General features: G+C 36.1%; 1 protein-coding gene across 1 annotated transcript in view; it reads left to right on the top strand.

Annotated features, from left to right (window-relative positions):
* Positions 1–23,559, top strand: part of LOC128863784 (carbonic anhydrase) — a 39,723-nt gene extending 16,164 nt beyond the window's left edge. The window contains exons 2-4 of the mRNA XM_054103126.1: positions 20,130–20,288; positions 22,467–22,723; positions 22,785–23,559. Of these exons, the coding sequence (XP_053959101.1) occupies positions 20,130–20,288; positions 22,467–22,723; positions 22,785–23,150 (782 nt within the window). The 3' untranslated portion in view covers positions 23,151–23,559. The remainder of the gene's footprint in view (positions 1–20,129; positions 20,289–22,466; positions 22,724–22,784) is intronic.
* Positions 23,560–26,558: the final 2,999 nt, after the last annotated feature.

The raw sequence follows: 26,558 nt of genomic DNA, 5'->3' as shown, positions 1-26,558 counted from the left end.
ATCGTTAGAGAAGCGCTAGAACAGAGAGAATACTGCGCAGCTATCTTTTAGACATATCACAAGCATTTGATAAAGTCTGGCATCCAAGCTCAAAATGAATCTGCCTTACTGCTATTACAAGTTGCTAAAATCATACCTAAACCTAAACCTTTTTGTAAAAATTAACAATGAAGTTACTAGTCTACACGAAATTGCGGCAGGTGTGCTTCCAGATAATGTTCTGGGACCGGTCCTATACACTTTATTTACTGCTGATCTACTCTTGACACAAGGCACACACTCAGCAGCATATGCAGACTTTACAGTTTTAATGACCAAAAATGATCTTGTCTCCATTGCTTCATCTCTACTGCTGCAGAACTTCGACAAAGTCAGTACTTGATTGAACAAGTGGCGTATAAAAGCCGACCAAACCAAATCAGTACAGATAACTTTCGCATTCCGCAAAGACTCGTGTTCGCCAGTAGCTTTAAATCACTGCTAAGTACCTCAAGCTGATCAGGGAAAATACCTGGGTATTCAACTCGATAGAAAGTCAACATAGCTTCCACATATATTCTTGAAGCATAAGCAACTAGGCTTAAAACTTCACTCACTTTACTGGCTACTCAATCAAAAATCTGCATTATCACTGGATAACAAAGTCATAAATATGATTTCATTTATGATATTATAAATTATTATAATTTAATTCAATAAATAACACCGACTTACCGCGTAGCGGTGCTTTAAATTTAATAAAATAAAATATGCTTTCGGCATCGCCAAGGTTGCAAATTGGGCAGGTCACGGAAGAAATATTTTTAAAAGTTCTTGCGTTAAAGTTGAGGAGGCCACCTATTGGTCGAAAATTTTGACTTATGGCATGAGCAGAGAAATCGTCATTAAAATATGGCACATTTAATGGTGTGATTTTATATCAGAAGCATTTTTTTCGAATGAACGAAATGAATTCTTTTTAAATGAGTTTATTTAGTAGTGTTTATTTAGTACTGCATTATATGAGCGATAATGGCGACATGTCAAGCGAGCATGTAGAGTTTCTTTCATTGTTTTACCCAGTAGCACCTAATTTAATCGATTCTTCAGCAAGGATACGAGGAAGCCTTGGTGTTGGTAGGCTTAAGCACCGCGCGATAAGACAAGTGTTGGCGGAGGGTGAATAAAAATTGCGGCAATAATCCGATTTCGAGGTGTATTATGTAGTTTGGAGTATTAGACGGCAAAAAGATTACTGCTCTACTCTCTGTAGGACTCGAAAAATGTGCCTAGGATCAACATATTTTTCATCCATGAAGGCAATTGCTGGCAAAAGCTGAATGGCTTGTTAAAACTCGTGACGACGTGCATTATGAATTATATAAAATGATATATTCGACTCAAGATACATGCACTGGCAATACAATGGACTCTAGGGGTCTAACTAAGTAAGGTCTTTTAACAGAACTAAGCACCCAGCACCACCTAACCTAACCAACAATAAAGTTGTTATATTCATTAAAATAAAGTTCTATATTCATTATTCGTGAACTTTGGGGGTTGAGAACACATTTATTATTTATTTATCATGATGATCAATACATTTTTGAATTCGTTTGAACCAATTTTCGAAGTACTTTGCCCAGGAACACAGCTTTGTTACCGCAAGGTGGTCATGGAAAATCTTATTGGTGCTCGTCATACTAATGTCCACGGATGCCTCAATCTCACGGTGTGTGACATGACGATCTTACTCAATCATTTCGCGTACAACATAGGTATTTTCATTTTGGAGTGCCTTCCCAGAATTCGGCGGGCACCAGTTTTTACGGTGCTAAAGGATGGTGCTTGCTAGCTATATAATAATGCATCATGATGTCATGAATCGTAATTAAAATTATATTTTTAGTAATTTAACTGCTTTAAAAAAAAGCATCAGTAAATAAAAACAAAACGTCTAATTAAGGCGTTTAATGCAAAACGTTTATAGTAACGTCTGAGCCAAAATAAAATAATTTAATTGATCGGAGCCACGAGCCGTCAACACAATCAGATTGAGCAACAACTGATTTAAATCAATTATTCAAATTTATTGTATTCAAATTTATTGTATGCAAATATGTCCATATATGTATGTATATGTATATGCATATGTGCATGTATGTATGTATGCACGTATAGTCAATTAATAGCTATTGCAATCAAATTCTGATTTTAATGGAAAGTGTTAATAAATTGACACTTTATTTTGTATGCCGAACGAATATTGAATTAAACTGTGAGGTTCTTTTCATAGTCTATATGTATTTTTGCACCAAAAGAAATTCATAATAAAACTGAATAGAAATATAAGTAAAATGCGTTTTGAGCATAAATAGTCAATTGCGTTGACCGAAAATCATTCGATAAATGTGCATACATACATATGCACATAAAAATATGTCTATATATTTCACTTACGAATTCCAAAAATCATTTCAATTGATTAAGTGTGAAAACAGATCTTCAAAGAATGAATATGTATGTCCGTATGTATGAATAAATAAACGTCTCAAGAGCTGTGATCGACATGAAATATTTTTGGCGGCTGCATTCAAATCGGGGAAAAACAAAAACTAAAATTTTAAATTTAAATAAATAAGATGCACTCGGCTTCCAGTTAAAAGTAAGTCGAAAAATATTGACACATGAATAACGTCACGTACGGGTAAAAAAGGCGTAAAACCGCACTGAAAATCTTCGGCCATATATGTACATACTGGTACATGCGAGTATTTATTTGTGTGTGTTGGTGCATGTAAATGAACGCGCTGGTGACCATTTCAGGAAGTTGCAGCTAAAAACTGCTTCTCAAAACAATTAACTGAGAATTATTTTTAAGCGAAAACAACAAGAACTCCTTTGTTTCGATTCTCCTTAAGAAGCTCTCTTCCTCTGACGTAGTAATATCCACATTTGTATGGGCAAAAATTTCGGATATATGAGCGTATACATATACAATATGACCATACATATGTGTACGTTCATACTCACGCATGCATACATATGTGAATACGTATAAATGCATTCGCAACTTGTTCCTGAACTTTACTAATTTTTGTTACACTTTATTGTACTTGATTACATTGAAAATTTCGATTGAAGTTCAGTGACTAATTTTGCATGACCATTAACCAGTTATTGGATTATTTTATTACTTCACTGTTCAAATAAATAATTTAGTTTGCTTTTGGCAAAAAAAAAAGAAACATTCAAAGAAGCTTAATTTTCCTAAAAACTCTTTTAGTCGCTTCTAGTTGATCATAAAACCGTTAATAAAAATCGTGCAATAAAACCATACTTGTATGTGATTTTTTGTTTCTAACTCCCAAATGCCAACTTTACCGGTCTGGCATAGAATAGACAGACACAGATCTAGATCCCTCATCTAACTTGGCCGAGCTTCTTCCATTGACGCAGTACTTGGTATCATCACTGGGAACACATGGGAAACTCATGGGGTTTTCTTCTAATAACTTCTGTCGTAGTTGCAAGAACGAGGAGTAAGAGGAGAGTGTTGAACAGTTTCCCCGCTACTGTCCCGCTCTTACCAAAATGCGAGATCACTGTATGACCTCTTAATTCTTTCCACCACATTGGGCATTAGAGTGAACACAATTAGTAACGCTAACTCATGGAGAGTGGCAGCCACTATAATCAAACTCAACCTATCCTAACTTGTACATACATGCATACAAATTTATTTTTTATAAAAGAAATCCATTCTATTTGCCGGTATACAACATTTTTTTCCTTGTTCACTCCCTTCGGGAGCATAGGGCCTCGACAAGACTCAGTCTTGCGTTGGTTTCGTTAAACTATATTATTTTTTGCCTTCTGGCGGGGTAGGTGCCTGCCGCTACCAGTCTTAAATAGTGGTAATGCCCATTTGTCGTTGCTTAGGAACAACGTCTTCTAATTGTTTAGAGCGCCATCTGTGTTTCACATTTTTCTGTCAGAAAGATCACACAGATGGTTGAGGACTTTTTTGGTGTGTCTGCGCTATTACTGCGATTGTCCGCTTCCTCTTGCTGACGCCACTGATGCAATGTTTAACTGTGCGTTTGTTTTTTGCTTGTTTTAGCAGCCACAGTGCAAAGTAATGCGCTGACTTTTTGTGCGGGAGTAAGGACTAGAAGGATAAGGTTTTTGGGGTTGGAGAATGAATTTTGTTTTTGTAGAAACTATGAAAGTGGGTAAGTTTCGAAAAGTGCGAGGACCGTGCTTTACGTGGGATTCGAACCCACAACCTTTGGGATGGCAGGTTAGTGCACTTACGCTACAGTACCGGGGCCACACATACACAACATACATAGATAAAAAGTTTTCATAAATTAATTTAGGCAGTGATGTAATATATTTTATAAATTAAATCATATTAAATGATTTGCAAAAAAAAAAAGGTCGATATACACTCGGAGGTTTGCCATTGCTTAACGCGGCACGATCGCTATTAGAAAGAAAAAACATTTTCTAACATTCGATATTTCATGCCTACAGTGGTTTTTGAATCTGTCCACTACGGATTGATGAGTTAATTTTATTTTATTATAAAATAATATACATTTTTATACATACAAAAGTTTGATAGAAGAAGACAAAAAAAAGAATACTAATTAAAAAAATTCAAACTCATTCAGTACAGCTTGGTCCGTTACGTATTTAAAACTGAACCTTCAAAGTTCAGTTCACAAGCTACTGCGTTTTATAAAACTCCTGAAGTTTCGGCTGAATTTTCGCTCACCTAATTAGAATTACTTTCATAATCTGCTAGTTTCATCAGCATTGAAAACTTGGCCAACAACATACATAAGTCTTTGAAGCGATAGCTTTCATTATGACTGATGTAAACTTTTTTGCTGATTCTTGATCTGCTGATGATCACTCTCTCACTCGTAGAAAGAATTACCTTTTAAAAAGCTATTTACTCTGCAATTACTACATATTCGCTTACCAACGGCTCTTCATTTTTTATCTCTCTTCCTCTTCATGGTTCTGGCACCACCAGGTTTGTTTTTGCGCTTCATTTCCCGGCACTGTTTGCTGAAATCAGGTTTCTTATTGTACTTTCATTCTTTTTGGATGGCTTAATCGTTGAGCTTTTCCCTTTTTGATACAAGAGGTTATTGGTTGTTGTATAGAAACAGAAAAATAACACAGAAGAAGAATATTAAGTAAATCGTGCAAAAAAATGTATACAAGAAGTTTTGGGAGATATTGAAAAGGCGGGTAAAGATACGTGTAAAAAACCATGTAAATAAAGGTTCAAATGAGTATTATATGTACTTACATATCTACTATATAGGTATGTATTATATAAAGTTTGTTTTCCCAGATGTACAGGGTCGGGCACTCAAAATGTAACCAATTAAAAAGACCATTCATTAAGTTTGGAAAATTACTTTTATTCATTTCAAAGTAAAAAATGTGTGAAAATAATACAAAATTAAGAATCAATTTACTTTTGTTCGATATGACCACCTTTTGCCTTGACTATTGCCTTGAGACGGTCCAGAAACGAATCGCAAGCTGCCCGAATGTGATTTGTAGCTATTTTGGCCCACTCGCGAGCAATGGATTTTTTCAGCGCCTCGAGACTGGTGACTCTTTTAGTTCGGACCTTGCTCTCCAAAATGGCTCAATGAGAATAGCCATGCGGAATGTTGTTTTTTAGCCATTCTTGGTTCACTCGAGCTTTGTGAGACGGCTAGATGAAAACGATTGGAGAGTGCCCATCTGCGGTTACAGCGTGCCAAACGATTTCTGTGGCGAGTGCTGAGTCCTGGTGGCCAATCGATGACTCAAATTCTCGTATGAACGATCGGTCAAATAAACCCCATCATTTTGGGAGTTTGCGAATTGCTCACTTCGTCGGTGATTTCGGTCAAGACGCTTCTTCACTTTTTGAACCATTTCATATGACGTTGCGGTCTTTTGATGACCACCTCCACAACGTTTCGGGATGCTACCAGTGTCATTGTAACGAGTAATGATGCGATAAACAAAAACTTTATTAACTTTAAGGTGCTCGAGCTCACGAACAATCGCTGGCTGTGACCTTCCAGCCAAATAAAGGATGGTTAAGTTTCAAGGGCCGGTGCTGATTTTGAATAAATACAATTTTTTTAGGCATTTTTTGTCGTTTCTCTTTATTGCATTCGATGACGCTGAGGCATAATTGAGATTCTATGCCGTTAATGTGCCGAATTATCTCATCCCTTAGCTCTTGAATTGTTGCTGGCTTATCGACGTACATCTTTTCTTTCAAATAACCCCAAAGAAAGAAGTCCAACGGTGTCGTTGACGTTTAGGTGTGATACACATTCAACATCGGCCCTTGAAATTTAACCACCCTTCGAATTTTCTCTTTGTTGACTTCCATTGTTAACACCCTGTAATTCACATCCGAATAGAAGAATCAAAAAACAGCAGAATAATTTTTTAGTGTGAAATGTCATCTTGACAACGACCATAAACTTTAAATTGTTTAATCGATATTTTACGAGACATCGATCACTACTGTCATCTATCGAGAAAATATTTGATGTGCGTCTGGAAGTTAGATTAGAAATGGATACTTGCTATTAGTGGCTGCTATGAGAAGCCTGTTGCAGAAATCAGTTAAATGATCTGCTTGGTAATAGTATTTAAATAATATAATATATCGTTTATGGCTTGTCAGTAGGCAATCGGATGAAGAGGTTAATGTACGTATTCGTCTTTAGATTAGTGAGATGTATGGAGGCTAGGTTACATCATCAGATATGATCCAGATATATCAGCACAAGAAATTACTCACTTAAGTAGATAAACAAAAAAATGTTGCATGGAAAGCGTAAGTTGATAAGGGTGCTAGTGAGTTTTGCATTGAGCGCTTCCTGATAATAAATATATCATTATAACACATAATGTGAACCTTTGCATGTTTTTATAAGAAAAACTTTACTTTTCTAATGACATATTTCTACTCTCACTAATAGCTGCATTTACGTGCTGCACGAACGAACTTCCAATGCACGAGCGGGCTCAGTTAACAATTTCGGTCGTGAATTTTCACATACCGTACAGTTCTCCAGCACTTAATCTTAGAGTTCGTACATACATACATACATATAAGCTGTGTGATCGACGGCGAAAATCATATACTTGTAGAAAAAGCTCTAAATACACGTAGATAAATATATAATAGGACTATGAATAAGTTCGTGCGGTTTTTTTTCGAAATTTGAAACTTTATTGACGTAAAATGGTTACAAATTTAATATTCAAAATATTGTCCATCGCTTACTACTACTTTTTCCCATCTTTCTGGCAATTCACGGATTCCCTTTGTGAAAAATTCGGTCGGTTTTGCCGCAATCCACGAATCGATCCATTTTTTGACTTCATCGTAATTACGGAAGTGCTGGTCAGCCAGGCCATGTTGCATCGATCGGAAGAGATAGTAATCGGATGGCGCAAGGTCTGGACTATACGGCGGGTGGGGTAGGACATCCCATTTGAGCGTTTCTAAGTATGTTTTGACCACTTGTGCAACATGTGGCCGAGCATTGTCATGTTGCAAAATAACTTTGTCGTGTCTATCGGCGTATTGCGGCCGTTTTTCTCGCAGTGCTCGGCTCAAACGCATCAATTGTCGTCGGTAGACATCCCCCGTAATCGTTTCATTCGGTTTCAGTAGCTCATAATACACAACACCCAGCTGGTCCCACCAGATACACAGCATAACCTTCAGGCCATGAATATTCTGCGCCGACGTCGATGTTGAAGCATGGCCAGGGTATCCATACGTTGCCCGACGTTTTGGATTGTCGTAATGGACCCACTTTTCATCGCCAGTCACAATTCGATGCAAAAAACCCTTTCTTTTGTGCCGTTGAAGCAGTTGTTCGCATGCCATAAAACGGCGTTCAACGTCTCTTGGCTTCAATTCATACGGCACCCAATGGCCTACCTTTCGGATCATTCCCATGGCTTTTAAACGTTTGGAAATGGTTGATTGATCAACTCCCAAAGTTTTTGCAACCTCTTCTTGCGTTTGAGCCGGATCTTGATCGAGCAATTCCTCCAATTCGGTATCCATGAACTTTGGCGGCGCACCCTCGCGTTCTTCGTCTTCCAAGCCAAAATCACCACTTTTAAAGCGTGCAAACCACTTCTGGCACGTTCGCCCAGATAGAGCATGCTCACCATAAACTTCCACCAAGATACGATGACTTTCGGCTGCTTTTTTCTTCATATTAAAATAATGAAGAAGAATTCCCCGCAAAAACACATTATTTGGCACGAAATTCGACATTTTCAAGTGTGGTAAAAATATTGTTGTTTACGCTTCAAATAAAAAACTTATACTGACGTTTGTGCCTTACGACAGTAGCTCTCCAATGAATGTTTGGAAATGTGGATCGATGGAATAATAATCAAGTTACGCCATCTGTTGTAAAACCGCACGAACTTATAAATAGACCTATTACAATTACTAGTATTATTCGTACATTATTATTACCATTACAGCTTAAAAAAGTAAAGTCAAATGCGGAAAATACAGAATAAACAGTTTTACATTGAAGTTGATGCGGTGACAATTTTTCTTGTAATGCTATTATCAACAATTGCTATTATAAGACATTGTTTTGGCAGAATATACATTTTGTTATATTGTATATGTAAATAATATAGAAAAATATGTTTCTCTGAAACAATTTCTATTATAACAGGTGGGAAATTTGATGTTGCATTATGTAAATTTAGGAACATGCACTTATTTGGTTAATCCATAAATAACCCACATTCTAATTTTCAAAACTCCACCCGGAATAATTTAAAATATTTTTATTAAAAAAAATATTCAATTTCTTAACCTTACCTAATTCTTACCTACCCTAATTCTTAATCCTATACCTTATTGCATTGGTAACTCATATCTAACCACTTTTAAAGAAATTATTGCTCTCTTGTTGAGTCGTTTTTGACGCGAAATTTTTGTTTCATAGCCATTTGAGCCACACAATTGCCAAATCTTATTCTATATTAGGTTTGGTTCAGACTACTGATCCTTATAGGTTAAGGTATTCTACACTTCGCTGTTATACCCTCATTCGGCCTAAGTTGGAATATAACTTGAACGCTTCCAAAGGCCCTTTTCCGGGGACTTTTTACCCCGGGGCCCGGACATGTTCTCTACGGCCCTGCACATATAAGTTATATTTTACATATAAATATACACATTAAGTATTTCGTGATATACACAAGCGATACGAGTGCGTTTTTAACTCCGTGAGAACTATCGATAACTATGGTTTGACAGCTCAAATGGCAAACTGTATTGACATTTCTGTTCAGTAAGATTTGGCAAGTCATCCTGAATCGTTTAACGCTTCCAAATTGTAGAAATTTACCTTGAAAAAAATAAATCTGTTCCCAACGTTCATAGAGCACTTCGTCCATTTTACGTGCGGGTTACACGTTGGCGACATCATGAGAAAGGAGCTGCCGTTACGAATAATGGCGAGCGATATCGAGCCATGTTGACTGACTTTTTGTTTTCAAAATTAATCAGCTAAACATCGACGACATTTGGTCCCAGTAAGACGGCGCAACTTACTATACAGCGCGCTTGATTTATTGCAATATTCAAGCCACCATTGATACCATACAGCCAGATTTACTGGAAAAAGTAGTCAAAAATTTGACTAATCGAATGGACCATGTAACTCGTAGCCACGGCGGACATATGCCAGATATTATATTAAAAAAATAAATGCAATGAAATCATCTACCGGATCATAATAAAAACAAAAAATTCATTCCAACAATATTTAAAGGGTGTTAAAGTATTATTTTAAACAAAAATATGAACTAATGCTATTTGAAAGTGACAATGAATGATTATTTAAATGTAAAACTATTTTAAATTATACCAGATGTTAACCGCGAACCCGCATTTGATACAACACAGCAGGCGCAAGAAATTATTTATTGTATATAACAAAAATTTGTTTATTTGTTTGTTTAACAAATATTTAATTTTTATCAAATGTGAAAAGTCGTTTTATAAAGTGATTATTTCCCGAAACCAAGAAACGTTTTGCAGTTTCTTGGAAATTTATAAGAAACATACAAATAACAACTCTGCGCTTTGATAAATTGCACCGTAAAGAAGGCTTCTATAAATAACTCAACCACAGCACCAGTTATCGGCTGCATTGGAAAGATATTTCCTCTTAAATAATTAATATGCACATATACTGAATATTTCCCAAATCGAGCCACAGATACGATTTTATTTAATTATTTATTTCATTTAATACACATACATACATACATATGTACGTACTACATCGCACATTGCCAACAGGTTCATCCGATTGCAATAAAACTTCAGTGAGTTACCTTGAACTTGCAAGCACAGTTTTTTTTGGGCCGAGCTAAGTGACGATGTATTCCAAAGAATCGTATTTATTTTGTTTGGAATACCTATCAACTATCTAAAAAGCTATGATTTAGGAAAAATGTATCGTTATATTACATATGTATGGGTAAATTAAATTTTAATTGTAAAGAAAAAAGTCCCGCCAAAGACGTGAGTGGTTATAAAACGAGCTTTCTTGAACGTGAGTGAAAAAATCGTAATCGTAAGCGCGCACGAGCGTGAGCCAAAATGAGTAATTCGCCCATAGCTAATCCCTAGCAAATATTTATTACTCTGCTTACATTACTGTTCACTTACTCTATAACTATAATGTTTGAAATTTTTATTATTTTTAGGCTTTGTTTAAAAAAGCTGTTAAGAGTATTCATTTATTTTTATTATTGTCTGAAAACGCCATTTAACTAAATGTGATCACATTTTAACGTCGAAGTGCTGTACGCATAGTCAGTAAGCCCATGCACTGGGGGGTTTTAGGGGTACAACCCCTCCGATTGCACATCAGGTCTTCCCCTTACATTGGAGTCTCGTAATTTGTGCGTTGAATAAGAGATTGCTAAGGAAAACTTGTTTATCGAAACAATTATTTTTTAGCGCTTGATGACTGATTCATATAAAAATCGTTTTCGCGAAAATGTCAGAAGTGCATTTAATAATGAGCCTTGGGGGAGACTCAGTCAAAGTTGACCACTCCTTAGGTTGATATGGCATACGAAAACACAATATTCTTGCATCTTAAATGTATGTTCAAAAATTGTATATGTCAGCTGATGGCCTTGAGCTAGTGCTGTTCTTTTTTCCTGCTATTTTCTGTTTATTAATATACTTAAATGATTCTGTATATGCAATTCTGCGAATGTCTACACATTCCTTGGAATCCTTTTCCACACACCGTGGCCAGTTTATTTATTTTGAAAAAAGGTGAACTATTATTCATTTTAATTTTTATTCTATTTAATAATATCCCCTCTTCTCAAAATATATTATTTTATGTCAAAAATTCTTTAAAATAGATAAAATGCCGAGCTTTCAGACGAATTTATATATTTCTACCAAAATAGAACGCATAAGAATTATCGATATGGATAACTATGGTTTGACAGTTCTAGCTGCGTTGATAGTTCTGTCCAGTACTCCATTTGGAGTACGTAGGTTCAAATCTCCGTGTATGAAACGCTGAAATGAAGAAAGAGTTTTTTGTAATAGCGGTCGCCCCCCGGCAGACAATGGCAAACTTCCGATTGTATTTCTACCACGAAAAAACTACTCTTAAAAAATATCTGCCATTCGGAGTCGGCTTAAATCTGTAGGTCCCTCCATTTGCGGAACAACATCAAGACGTACGCCACAAATAGGAGGAGGAGCTCGGCCAAGCACCTGACAGATTTGTATGCGCCTATTATAAATAATTAAAAACAGGTTTGACAAATCATCATGAATTGTTTAATGCTAGAGCAACATATATATATAGATATCTATATATAGATATATATTTTGAATAAAATAAATGTGTTCGCGAAGTTCATAGAGCACTTCGTCCATTTTACGTGCGGTTTACAGGCTGGCGGCATCATCGGTTCTTATTTCTTTCGAAATGAGAAAAGAGCACTTTCAAGCCATGCTGACTGAATTTTTGTTTGCATAAATTAATCGGCTAAACATCGACGGCATTTGGTTCCAGCAATGGACCATGCAACTTCTACCCACGGCGGATGCATGCCGGATATTCCATTCAAAAAATGAATGCCATGAAATTATCTACAAGAATATAATAAAAAAAATCATTCCAACAATATTTTGTATATTTTGTATTATCGATTTAAGTTGTAAAGCTCTTAAAGAACACCCTATTCTATTAAGTGTATCTAACATCCTACTGTCTGCTATTATACTTGGTTCAGTGTTCAGTTGTGTAAATTTATGGTGTTTTTAATTACTCGTGACTTCCTTGTTACTCATTTACAGCATGCATTTTATTTATTTTCAGCATTCAATGTGACATTTTATAACACTACTTTAATAATTTGTAGTTAATGTGTATAACAAGGCGATTTACGACCACATACAGTAGTTGAGAACTGTTTTCAAAGGAATGTACATAAGCGCCGACGAATGGCGGATATGATTATTATCATATAAAGTCGTTCGCATTTTAGATTCGAATTGTAACGATGCCACAGGTGTCAATTCCATTATTACAAAACTGTACCCCCTTCAACAGTACTTACAAAAGTAAGTAAGTGAGATAAAGTGTTCATTATTTTTATTGGTGCAGTTTCAGTTATTTCGTCATTACTTTGGAGTTCATGCGCCAAAGCAAACACGCACGTCGAAACTGGAGCCGTGTTCGATTAGCCATGAATTAGCGAGTGGCGAATATAACAAGCAACTGGTTTTGCTTGGAAGCACTTATTGAGTATTTGTAAGCCATATATAGGGAAACTTTTCTTGCTTCAACATTGCGAGTTCTCTTTTGCCCATCGCGCTCACACAATTATTCCAGTTTTTAGTCTGCAGCTAACAATAACATTGAGAAGAACACAAAGCGTGCTGACCGAGCACGAACAGCTCGATGCCTCTCTCCTTTTCTCGTACAACTTTTGTTGAAACTTACTTAATATTAGAAACGGGAGTTATCAGCATTGAAAGTAGGTATAGTATTGAGTTATAGCAGTTTCATGAGGTATAACCGTACTCGAGAGTGAATAATCTAGCTCGATAAGTTTGTTGTTCAGATGCAAATTTTTCAAGCGAGCAGAGCTCTTAAATATCAAGGATGATAGATTACCAGGTTTCACCTTCAGCTATGGCGAAAAACGAAATTGAGCAAGTAACTTCGGCCGCCACGTCACCGGGAATTTGGCAGCAGAATTCTGTCCGCTCATTTAATGCACTTTACGCACTCGTTCAATCGGTCGTTGTTCTGGCGGAAACGAAGCAACATAAGTGGAGTAGTGTTGAGTTTTTTCGTATAGCACCAACCCAATCCCAAGTTTTTCGTAAAGAAACCGCTTTCATGACCCCCGGTTACGTCAGCCAATCAGGTGATTCCTTTAAATGCGCTGAGAGCTGGTTAACGGCTCACCTTCTGAATTATTTTCACTATGCATAAATTCAAAAATAAATCTCGCGCAAAAAATGCACTCAGACAGTGCAAGGAAAGTACTTCGTCAACTTGTTGTCGAAAATGCTTACTTACCGAAAAAGTTCTTTTGAACTTTTCAGCAATCAATTTCGAAAAAAGAAACTTGCATAGTCTAACTGTTTAGAGTTAAGCAACTTAGTTAGGGTATATTCGACTAGTTTTCCGATATAAATTTCGTTTTGTCTGTATAGTCTCTTTATCTTTTTCTGTAATGTATTATTTTTTCGCCTCAAATGTATGTATGGATGTAGATACATGTGCATTTGCCCTACTCTTATAATATTATATTATATAGAAAATATGTAGATTTTTTGAATACTTAAGCAACGTGCATAGTACAATATATTTATTTATTTTTTGCTTATGTGTTCTACCTGTCATTGTTTGTTTTACTTCTAAATCAAATGATAAGACTGCAGCACGTGATAAAATTTACATTTTTCTTAGTCAGAGTAAATTACATATTTATTATAGCAACACATGACATATGATGCGGATTAATCTTGTACATGAGGGTGATCGATTCTTCTATTTTGTTAAACGCGAAAGCTTTTTTACTTGAAAAATTGGTTAATTTACAATAGAAGAAATTGAGCAACTAACAAAAAAATAACATTTACTTCTTTCTTTCAATAAATATAAAGTCTTAAAAGCGGAACATTGTAAAGTAAAGAATGCCTACAATGGACACTGAAGGTGGAGGATATTTTGTCCAATTCATGGAAGTATCCAAGTAGTGAAAATTATAATTTTTATCTATTTTATATTAAAGCCAAATAAAAGTTCAAACAATTATTTGCAAATACTCTTACATACATATAAATAATTAGCGCTTACATCCTCGGTGGGTATTCTGACCGAGCTTCTTAATGTTGTTCCACAAATGGGACGACCTATAGTGCTATGTGGACATACTCACACAGTTCTTCGAATGCCAGATAGCTTAGAGATTTTTTATGCCACAAATGCACTTCGATATTTGCTACACCTCACCGTGGGACGGCCACTATTAGAAAACACTCTTTCTACCATTTGATGTTTCATGTCTAGAGTTGGCTTGATAAACCGACCAGATTACCCTAGTACCAATGCAAACATAATATAGCCAAAAATCCTAACGCTTATACGAATATATCATAATAAAAGCAAGGTCGATCACGCTTTACTCTTTTCTTTATAATATCCGAGCCTTTCATGTTGTGAGGTTAAGAAACAGTATGAATCAATCCGACTGTCCGAAACGTAGTGTGGAAGTAGCCAATTTTGGATTGATACTAGACCGAGCTTTATGCCCAAAAAATTATTTAGGGGTTTATACTTTCGGCAAAATGGATGGCAGAAGAAGTAGAAACCGCTGTTTTTTTTCCGTGATTTGATCTCCAAAAGTCTTTCAGACTCCCTAACTACTGTAGAATATTTCAAGCTGGAATCTATGCCGCAACAAAAACAGCTGAGTTGGCTCTCCCTCTTAATACTTGGACAAATATTTTCATTGATAGCCAAGCCAAAGGAAAAGAAGGAAATGAGAGAGCCGATGAACTCGCTAAGACAGGTATTCGCCTTCCGAGATGGGGCACGTCAGAAATATACCCATCACTCTTATTTCTGAAAACGGTACTAAATGAAGAGCTAGTTCTGGAAATGCAGTGTTCCCATACTCAAACTCGTACTAAACTGCCAAAATTATGCTAAGGACTTGGAATACCTAAATATCAAACTTTATTTTATCTCTCTGTAGAAAAGACTGCAAATATTGGTTAGAGTACCGACGGAAGACTGCTTGAACGCACATCACGCAGCAAAAATGGAATTAGTCCAGAGCAATGCGTGTAACCCATACAACGAAGCGAAATGCTAGGGCCCCTTTAGAACACTTACTTTATCACTATCCTGCTTTTTATAGAACTCGTGCCTTCATCATATTTTTCATCCTCGAAGGATATTGCTGACAAAAGGCTGAACGGTTTGTTAAAACTCGCGAAGAAGTTCATTAAGAATTACATAAAATAATAATTTGACTCCAGAGACATAGCAGTGGCAACACAATGGACCCTAAAGGTCTAAGAGAGATCTTTTTACAGATCAACCAGCACTACCTATCCTAACCTTTTACTTTCGGTATTTTTCAAAGGAAAGGAGGAAAACCATATATACGAGTACATGACACATATTGTTGCTGGAATTTTGTAATTATATGCGACATTAAACTGCCTTCTAGTAGATCTAAAAGCAAGATATATTGCTAGCAGTGCGGCAATAAAGTTGCAAACCTTAAGTAAGTGGTCAAGCATTGGCGCTCAAGGGAAGAGTGCGAAATAGGCAAGAACATGGGCGTGGAATCATATGACTTCTGCAAGCGCTGTCTAAATGAGGAAGAGACGATATCGAACTTTGTGTGTCATTGTCCTGCTCTATCCAGACGTAAACTCACCATTTTAGGTGGACAATTTTTTAATGAGTTGGAAGATCTCAGTACTGTGGAAGTCAGAGATCTTCTAAAATTTTTGAAAGGTTTTCACTAGTCTTTGGAGAGATAAGGACTAGTTCCCCACGGGAATTTTATTACTTGAATTTTAAATATAAGCATAAAATTTCCTTCAACTATTTCATTTGTTCAAAGAAGTTCATTTGAAATAAAACGTTGTACTTCCGAATGTTCTATAGGAAATGTTTTGATAATGGATGCGTTTCAAGAATTAAAGATTTTAAGGCCAAGAGTAAACGCGAAAAAAGAAAATCAGTAATGGATTTCAAACGCAATATTGTGACTGCATTATATTTGGCTGGAAAATCATAATCTCACACCAAAGCAGCAACAAGGCAGACTTGAGAGAGGGAAGGAGTTGCTTTGCTTTGCCGAAAGCGATCAATTTCCAAACATTGTGTTTTCTGACGAGAAAATGTTTCAAATTGAGCAATTCGTAAACTCCCAAAACGATAACGTTTATTTGACCGACCGTTCATACGAGAATTTGAGTTGTCGATTGGCCACCAGGGAGCAGCACCCGCCACAGGTAATGGCGTGAAAATAAATACGAAATATTATCGGGAAAGTATTCTGGAGGTTGCTTTGAAGCCGTAGGCAGACAAACATTTCGGTGGCAGACCATGAACGATTCAACAGAACGCAGCACCGTCTCACAAAATCGAGTGAATCAAGCATGGCTAAAAAACAACGTTCCGAACTTCATAATTTCCACACAATGGCTCTCAAATTCACTAGACTCGAATGCGATGGATTATTCTCTTTTGGCCATTTTGGAGAGCAAGGTCCGAACTAAAAGAGTCACCAGTCTCGAGGCGCTGAAAAAATCCATTGTCCGCGAGTAGGCCAAAATAGCTACAATTCACATTCTAGCAGCTTGCGATTCGTTTCTGGACCGTTCAAGGCCATAGTCAAGGCAAAAGGTGGTCATATCGAACAAAAGTAAATTGATTCTTAATTTTGTATTATTTTCACACATTTTTTACTTTGAATTGAATAAAAGTAATTTTCCAAACTTAATGAATGGCCTTTTTAATTGGTTACATTTTGAGTGCCGGACCCTGTAAATAAATGATACAAAATCAAGGCAATTTGCAGCAGAGGCCTGTCGGCCTGTCCGGATATTTTCAAATATATACATCAGGGTGGCCCATAATATTTTTTTTTTGTTTTTCTTGATGTCATCCTCGAAATTCTATGGCTAAAAAAACAAGACAACTATTATTTCGAAGAGCAATCGACTATTCTGAATTATATTTTATGCTTTTCGCATGACATTTTACCTTTTCTGATACTTACGCATCAGTGTGAAATTCGACAAATTGCATCTCAAAGAAACAAGTGTCGTATGTATGTATGTATGTAAATTTAATAAGTTAAATTTAAATTTAAAAACGAAAAGCGACGTTACATCTCTACCAAAAAAGCAACTTAGGATTTATTTTATTTACTTTTAGGTTTGCCACTGTCGAATTCAGAGCGAAGTGTTTTGAAATTGTGAAGTGCTGAGCCACGTACAATTATCAGAGAGCTCAGAAACTCTCCATAGACCAAAAAAATCCCCTTAATCTTTTGGCTGCATGAATGTTACTTTTGGTTGTTGTTATTTCGCCAAATATTCTAATTTTTCTCTAGAGCAATTCAGTGCAAAAAGTCTGGCATCGTGACATTTGTGAATTATGATGGCATTTTGTTGTGTTGACTGTTATTTTGCCAATGCTATGATGCCAGTTTGCAAACAAACTTAATTGTGAGCTGCCTTCTTATTTATTGTTATATATATACTTATCTTGTGCTACATAATAACCATAATACGAATATCTTCCCTATATTTGTTTTCGGTTGACCCTATTTTTTTAAGCATTTCAACGTCGCTTCTGATGTCCTGAAGATAGAATATTTATACTTGCATTTACCATTTACGACATGATAATTATCATTCTGTATTTGTATTTACTATAACTTGTAAGCTTTGTATTTTTTTCATCGCACTAAAAAAGTCACGTTTCACACATTCCCAACCCATATTGCAAAATATTAATTTTCGAGCCAATAAAGTAATAATCCAGGAAAAATTAACACATCACCTGATTTACAAACGTCATACAGTGAACTCATAGTTAATAGCGAAATTATATTGTCAAAACATTTAACTTTCATTAGCTATCGTTATTGAGATGTGTCAATTCCTACGAATCGATGCGAGTGAAGTCATGTGATCAGCAATAGGTGCACAATAGACTTTGTAGTCTCTTTGGTTGTTTTTGACATTTTTTAACCCTCTGATGGAAATACTGGTTAGAAAAGGAACTCAAATATTGGATGCGTGACAAATTCTGATGGGAATACCGAATATAAAGTTTTTTGTAAATACTTTATCAATAGTATGAGTTAAAAATAGTACAAAAAAAACTTTCTGTAGAAGCTCAGTCCCACTACAGAACGTAGTACATAATAAAAATTTAATATTTCGTTTAATCATTTGTATAATCGTTTCATGGCTTGTGTAAAGGCAAAAGGTGACCATTTTGAATGCAATTTTTTTTTTTTAATTTTTACATGACTAAATAAAACTAGCTTCATTAAAAAAAAACATTATAATTTCATATCTATAGCGGACTTAACTTGTAACAGAACTTATGGCAGGACTAAGTATGTATGTAATAAAACTTTAATATTTTCAAAAATATTAGTTAATTTTTCTACCTTTTTCGGACAATAAAACGAAGGTGAAAACTGAAAACATAACTTACCTGATTTTAGTAAGCGAAAATGTCCAAAGCTGATAAGAAATCCAAAATACCTGGCGAAAAGAAATCATGTTGCATAATAATGCTGGAAATATATATTAATATAACGCCATCCAATTCATGTTTATTCATGTATTCTGAAAGTAGAGCTAAAAAAGATACCCGTGTCTGGTAGTTTTTCTAGACCGATTCGTTTATGTTTTTTAGACACGAAATTGCCGGATGTGTTTGCCGCTCTCAATAATTAAAGAAGTATTGCGACCCTGGTACTTTTTTGCTAGCCTGTTACTTATACTCAGTTGGTTATATATATGTACTATATATAATTGGCGCGTACACCCTTTTTAGGTGTTTGGCCTAGCTTCTCCTCTTATTTGTGGTGTGCGTCTTGATATTGTTCCACAAATGGAGGGACCTATAGTTTGAAGTTGGCTCTGAACGGCAGATATGTTTTTATAAGGAGCTTTTTCATGGAAGAAATACCCTCGAAGGTTTGCCATTGCCTGCCGAGGGGCGACCGCTTTAGAAAATACTTAGCTGATTTGCTGACATAATATTGCAGAAGTTATTCCGCTCCAAACGTGTTGATTGAAAATATGGACCCATTAATTAATTTGACGCCAGAACAATAAATAAGCAATATTAAACTTTCATTTATTAAATAAAAACTTACTTAGCATTTTTGCAGACATTTTTGACACCATCTCATAAAAAGTACCACTGCCGTAGTTATTACAGCTAGCACATTTTAACTCACTCAAAGAGCAGCAACCAATGTTATTTTTCCGCAGCTGTATAAGATCTTCGACGACGAGCAGTGGGAACAAATACTCTATTTTAAATAAAATTCTGCCTAACATCGCAAAATCTTAATGGATTTGAAATTTTTTTAAAATTATCGGGAAGGTTTGTTCCATAAGCCTTGTCTGCCACTTTTAAATCATTAAATTACAGGAGTAAGACATTTACCATCAATTAGATATCTTAATGTGGTTCTAGACACTATTTGCGTTATGTTCCTTGATTGTTATATGTTTCGAAGTCTCTAACATAACCTTAAAGTGCCGTACTTGAGTAATTCTTTTGTTGAATAATTTTATCTGTAAATTTTACTCGTAAAATAAACGGATATAATTTATTACCAATATAACTTTTAATTCACTTTTTCATTTTATTTCTGTAAATTATGAGATATTGCCGAAGTACATATGTACGTACACCTGTATGTTCTTAAGAAAAATAACACATTTTTGTTTCAATGAATAATTACAATTACTTTATTTTTTATTAAAATACTTGCAGGTCCTGCGCATTGGGCCAAACAATTCCCGCAAGCTTCGGGACACAGACAATCGCCTGTTGATATCACCCCATCGACAGCCAAAAAAGGAAGCGAATTGAATGCTTCGTCTCTCAAATGGAAATACGTTCCTGAACACACTCTCAGCCTTACAAATCCAGGTAATTATACAAATAATTATTACTTCCCCAACGAAAGTCTCCGCTGATGGCGCTGCATTGATTACGTTGTACAGGGTGTATCATCTATACTTGACATGTGAGAACTATAAATTTTTTTAAAAATGCATCTATTTCCTGCTAGAATCAAAAGGTAGGTGAAATAGTTGAAGTGCCAGTCTGGCACTCCTCAAGTAGCAATAAAACGCCGTTTTGATACCATTATGAGACCTGCACAGGCAGATATCTACAGCCAGCCAGAGCTGTTGATATAATGGAGAAGATTGATGGGAGTTAGGATGGCTCACTATCCAAGGCTGTCGAGGAAGGAGCACCCAGTGACCTTAGTCGTCTAGCTGCCAAACCCGGACATTTACAGAGAAAGTGCTCAACAGTCTCCTTCTTTGAAAGGTCCCCACAGCTTCTGCAATGGGGGTTAAATGGTAACCCTAGCTCTTCCGCGTGTGTACCGATCGTCCAGTGACCGGTAAACACAGCTACGAGTTTGAAAATTGAATGGAACCAATAATCATACATCTAATTTTCCCCGTTGAACAACTACAGCCTTCGTCATCCTCGAAAATAATGGCCCGTTAGTGTTCGTAGCGCACACCCTGCCTCAAACAGTGGCTTCATGCAAAAGTTGTTCATAAGTTCGGTTAAAATCGCTCAAGCGGTTATTGCGCCCAGCAAGAATAAGAGGACTTTTATGCACGGTTCGAGCATTTTCAGTGTCTCAGAATCAATAAATTTATTTATTTACCATTCCGCTAACCGGAAAAAAAGGAAACAATCTTTCACTTCCTCATTAAAAAATTTTCTCCCTCAAATGATAAATTACTTCTTCGTAAAGCTCATAGGTACAGCTCATCGTTCTATCGCCTGCGATATTCGCCGCTGCCAACGTGCAAAGGTCCAAAAATCTTGCGCAGAATCTTTCTCTCAAACACTCCAAGCGTCGCTTGATCGGATGTTGTCAACGTCTAAGCTTCTGCGCCATACTTAAGACGGGCATGATGAGAGCCTTGTAGAAAGTTGGTTTGGTCCGTCGAGAGAGGACTTTACTACTCATATTCCTACTTAGTCCAAAGTAGCACTTGTTGGCAAAAGAGATTCTACATTGGGTTTCAAGGCTGACATTGTTATCGGTGTTAATACTGGTTCCTAAATAAACGAAGTCTTTTACAACCTCTGAATTATAACTGTCAACAGTGACGTGGGTGCCGATATGTGCGTGCGCCGACTGTTTGTTTGATGACAGGAGGTACTTCGATTTGTCCTCGTTCACCACCGGACCCATTCGCCTTGCCTCTTTATCCAGTTTGGAGAAGGCAGAACTAACAGCGATGTTGTTAAGGCCGATTAAGTCAATATGTATGTCAAAATGGTAAATTTACGTGTGGATAGAGCAGAACAATGACACAGAATGTGCAAGATCATCTCTTCCTATCCCTTATCTAGACTGCTTCTGCATAGGTCAATCGCTAGCTTCAAACCGTACAGTTGTTTACAGTAGAGATCTGAATTTAGTGTTTAGTCATACGGAGCAACTCATATTAAGCTGCTTCATCACGATCGTCGTATTGACAATATTGTCGCATGTCACCCTTTTCTCATGCCCAGTCATCATCCGTTTAAGAAATGTGTTTCTTTCCTTTTAACGAAGTTTTCGTAGATGTATTTTAATCCAGCTTTGCACAAATGGTTTAAAACAGTTTTATGGTCAATTTTTAGCTCCTAGGCGAAGCTCAGACTACTAATGTAGTAGTAACGGAATAGAACAAACAAAAAACAGCAAAATAATTTTTTTACTGCGAAATGTCACCTTGAAAAAAAGCATAAACTTCAAATTGTTTGATGGATACTTACGAGATATCGTTAACTACAGCCGTCTACCGAAAAAATAATGAATTTCTTTTTCTTATTCCCTATTGCCTCCGAAAGGCAGGTAGATTTGGTGCAGATTTTTTCTATGACAAAAATGCACTTGAATATTTGCAATAGCACGCCGAGGTTCGAGCATTACATTAAGCAACACTTTTTTGTCATTCGATGTTTCTCGTCCGCTTATTTGCTTTGATCAACTTAAGTTCCTGTTGTTTATTAAATTTATTTTTTGAGTATTATTTTCTTTCAATTATTATTCATCCAACTTACTAATCGTATTTATTAAATCAAAAGGATACTGTTGGAGAGTTGATGTCAAAGGAGTGGATTCCGAACTCACAGGCGGCCCATTGGGCACTGATCTCTATAAATTGGAGCAGTTCCACAGCCACTGGGGATGTACTGACGACAAAGGTTCCGAACATACCGTTGACGGTATCTCATACGCTGGCGAATTGCATCTCGTTCACTGGAACACCACCAAATATAAGTCGTTCGGTGAGGCTGCATCTGCCCCAGATGGTTTAGCCGTGTTGGGAGTCTTTTTTAAGGTTCTATATACTTGTACGTTATAATGATTACGGAAATATTAATTAGTTATTACATTTTTAGGCAAGCGACAATGCACATCCGGAATTGGAGAAGATCACTAGCCTTTTGCCATTTGTTTTGCACAAAGGTGATCGGGTCACCCTACCAAACGCCTGCGATCCTGGCAAACTTTTACCCAGCACCACAACATACTGGACTTACGAGGGCTCACTAACCACTCCACCATGTTCAGAATCCGTCATTTGGATTGTTTTCAAAACACCAATAGAAGTATCGCGCGATCAATTGAATGCCATGCGTAATCTTAACTGCTACGATGTTAAGGAAGAGTGTCCTTGCAATGAATTGAACGGGAAAGTTATCAACAATTTCCGTCCACCATTGCCATTGGGCAACCGTGAACTCCGTGAAGTCGGTGGACATTAATCAAATGCAAATTGAAAATTTGAAAAAAAATTGTAAACGCTTTTTTGGTGCCTTATCACACGCATATTTTTATTGTACTTTATAATGGAGTGAAGTTCTGTTGATGTATATAATTATGCATATGTATGTGCTTCAGAAATTCTCATACTAAGTGATCTATTAAATGTATTGTACTAGCTTTGAAATTTTTTTCATTAGATTTGTATGTGTGTGAGTACATAAACATACCATACCTGCTTACATACATACATTATATTATATGTTCACATCCATATACATTTTTACGGACATTCATATATTTGCACATGGCCTGTCCATTGCAGTTGTTGTTAATGCATTGTATGACAAGTATTTAAATAAAGCATTATTTCATTGTTGCAACTATTAGAAAAATGGTATTTTATAAATTATTAAAAGCCGAAGTAAATAAGAAAATTAATTATATAACGCTATAAATCTACTGAGTAAGCTTTTCACTTTGTATGGCCTCCACGGTGATTCAGGGCGATACCAGAATATATTCAGCTAAAAATTGGAGATTGGAGAAAGTTTGGGTCAAGTTGGAAGGTGTAATAGTCCGATCAGTAATAGTCTAGATTTCGTAATACACAGAAATTGTGACGTTAAAACAGTAAATGTTGCAGTTGAGTCCTTACACTGAGGTGGAAGTTGTCAAATGCTTTGATATTTTTAAACATAAAATTCGTCATTAGATGCAATAATTTTTATGGAAGAAAATTGTTATTAAAGCAACCATATTTGATGTAGTCATTCAAGATTTTCTGACAATTCAAGTGAATACTGTACTTTGCTCGAAATAAAGGTAAGTATGTAGTTAGGAGAAATGGTTGAAGTGCGAGTCTGGCACTCCTCAAGTAGCATTGAAGCGCCGTTTTTATACCATTATCAGACCTCCAACAGGCAGATATTTACAGCCAGCCGGAGCTGTTGATATTATGGAGAAGTGACCTTAATCGTCTAGCTGAGCATCCCTAAGCATTTTGCATGCCTGCAGGATCGCAAAGACTTCTGCTTGAAAAACGCTAGCAGTGTTCCGCAGTTTGAGGGAGATAGATAAATTGACTGATTTAGAGAAAACCCCTGCTCCGACTTCCGTTTCCATCTTGGAACCGTCAGTGAAGACAGAGGTGCAAGCTTCGGTACAGATTTTCTCCTCCTTCCAATCCTGTCTATTTGGGAAGATTGCCCTAGCACGACCCTCAAACTCTAGTTTGAGGATGAGAGATTTGTTCGAAGTTCGGAGAAATACGGTGTTAACTGCCCGAAGGTGCTACCATGCCCTTGAGAGATTGTCGAAATATAAAATACATCAAAATATTGGGTCAGAGGGAAAATTCTGTCGTATTTTAAATAGGCAGGTAATTTTTCTTGTAAAAAATAACCATTTGCTATTTGCTTATTTTTATTTTTTTATCTTCTTCTAGTTACAAAAGGATCATTCATCATGTACTTGTGATATTTAAAGCGAAAAACATGTCAGTAGTTCAAAGTTCTTTTACGACCCTGCATTTTGTATGAACTCCAAAAATGAAACAACACATCGGATGCATGTAAAAATGTATGTGCGGTATTTGGAAAAAATATTGTAAATGTTCGTACTTGACAAAGATGGTTTAGCAAATTTCGTTCCGGGGATCTGAGCCTCCAAGAAAGTGATCGATCTGGATGACCATTCAAAATCGATAATGACGCTTTGCGATCCATGTTGAAAAATAATCCACCTTTAACAAGTCGAGAAATTGCGAAAGAGATTGGTATTCATCATACAACTGGAGATCACATTAAACAAAAAAAATTCCCAATGACTCACTAACCAGATATTTTTTTATTAAAAGTACGGCAGAACTTTCCCTCCAACCCAATATTATTCCATCTAACCGTATTTCGCAGCAGTAAAACTTCAGTCGCTGTAATACCGGGCTTGATTTATTGGTTCACTTGAATAGCGGCGCTCAGATAGCCTACATCATTTGCGCATTTAAGCTGGTAAAAGAGATCGTTTTTAAGCGTTCATTGTGTTTGGTGGGAAACTTCTTAATTCTAGTAAAATGGGAAAGCAGAAAGGTTTAAGGCGGAACGCCACTGTGCGTGGTAAAAAAATAGTCGATTTTTGAGAATTTTTTTTGTAAGTAGGAATGATTATACGAGGATCGGACAAAAAGCAATTTATTATATACCTATGTATTAAACTATGTTGATGTAAATGTTTATTAAAAATATTGAAAATTTACAAATTTATGTAAATAAACGTAACGAGTTAAAAAATGACGTCATCTGGTGGCAGCAATAAATAATCATCTGAAACCAAAAACCCAAAAATTTTATTAATCTACACAAAAGTGGGTATCGTTGTACGTAGCCGTTTTTTTTTTTTATTGACAAAATGGTGGTGATTTGAATTTCATGTGTGTTTTTAACAATTTTTCAACAGCCCCAAAAAAAATAGTTATTTTCAAAATCGGCTACGCACAACGATAGCCAATGCGATAACACAAATTTTGAAAAAAAGAAAATTAAAATCGGTTCATTAGTCTTCGAGAAATCGTTGCCACCGTATCAAAAAAAGTCGTTTCGAGAAAAACGCGTTTGAAATAAAGCATCGTATCGTAAGCGCTACGGGGCCGAACCGACGGGCGCTCACTTAAGTGCACATAGAATCGGGAATAAAGCGAATTTATTTAAAATTTTTACCACATTTGCTTGAGTAGTTATACTAACAATTTATGCAAAAAAAAATTGATTTTTTTGAATTTTCACAGTGGCGTTCCCCCTTAACAGATCGCGATACAGGATAATTCGATATCTTGACCTGTGAGGGACTTTCAAATCGCCAAATTGCCCAAAATATTAGTCGAAGTCCAAATGTTGTGGATCTTTACGTGAAACAAGATGCCTCTTGTGGTAAGAACTACAAAGGCAGAACTGCGACTGCACATACGTCTGTCTAATTGAATGACCAGTAAAATTCCAACTTAGAGTTTCCTAATAAAAAAAAATTACATACTGCTAAATAGGATATCCTTTTCACAATACGCGTTGTGCAATTTGTTAGTTTTGTGAGAAATTCAGAAAGCGTGCGTTGTTTTTACAAAATGAGTCTCGTATACGAAAACAGTGTTCCTATATACACACCCTAAAGGTGAAAAAATGTCACGTCCATCTGCAGCAAAATATTTGAAAGCATAACACCGTCCAAAAATATTGCCAAAAAGCTTTCTTCAAAATTTCAAACATTTTTGTCAGAATTTAAAAAAATATTTTACTACAATATTGCGCAATTATAAAGTGGCTCAAAATTCACACAGATTTTTGGCAACTTCTTTTGTTGACGATGTTACGCAATTTTTTTATATGGAAGAATTCCGTTTTTTTACTCTTGAATGGAGT

The sequence above is a fragment of the Anastrepha ludens genome, chromosome 5 (genome assembly GCF_028408465.1).
Source record: "Anastrepha ludens isolate Willacy chromosome 5, idAnaLude1.1, whole genome shotgun sequence".
Classification (NCBI taxonomy): Eukaryota; Metazoa; Arthropoda; class Insecta; order Diptera; family Tephritidae; genus Anastrepha; species Anastrepha ludens.
This window is presented reverse-complemented; position numbering and strand designations above follow the sequence as displayed.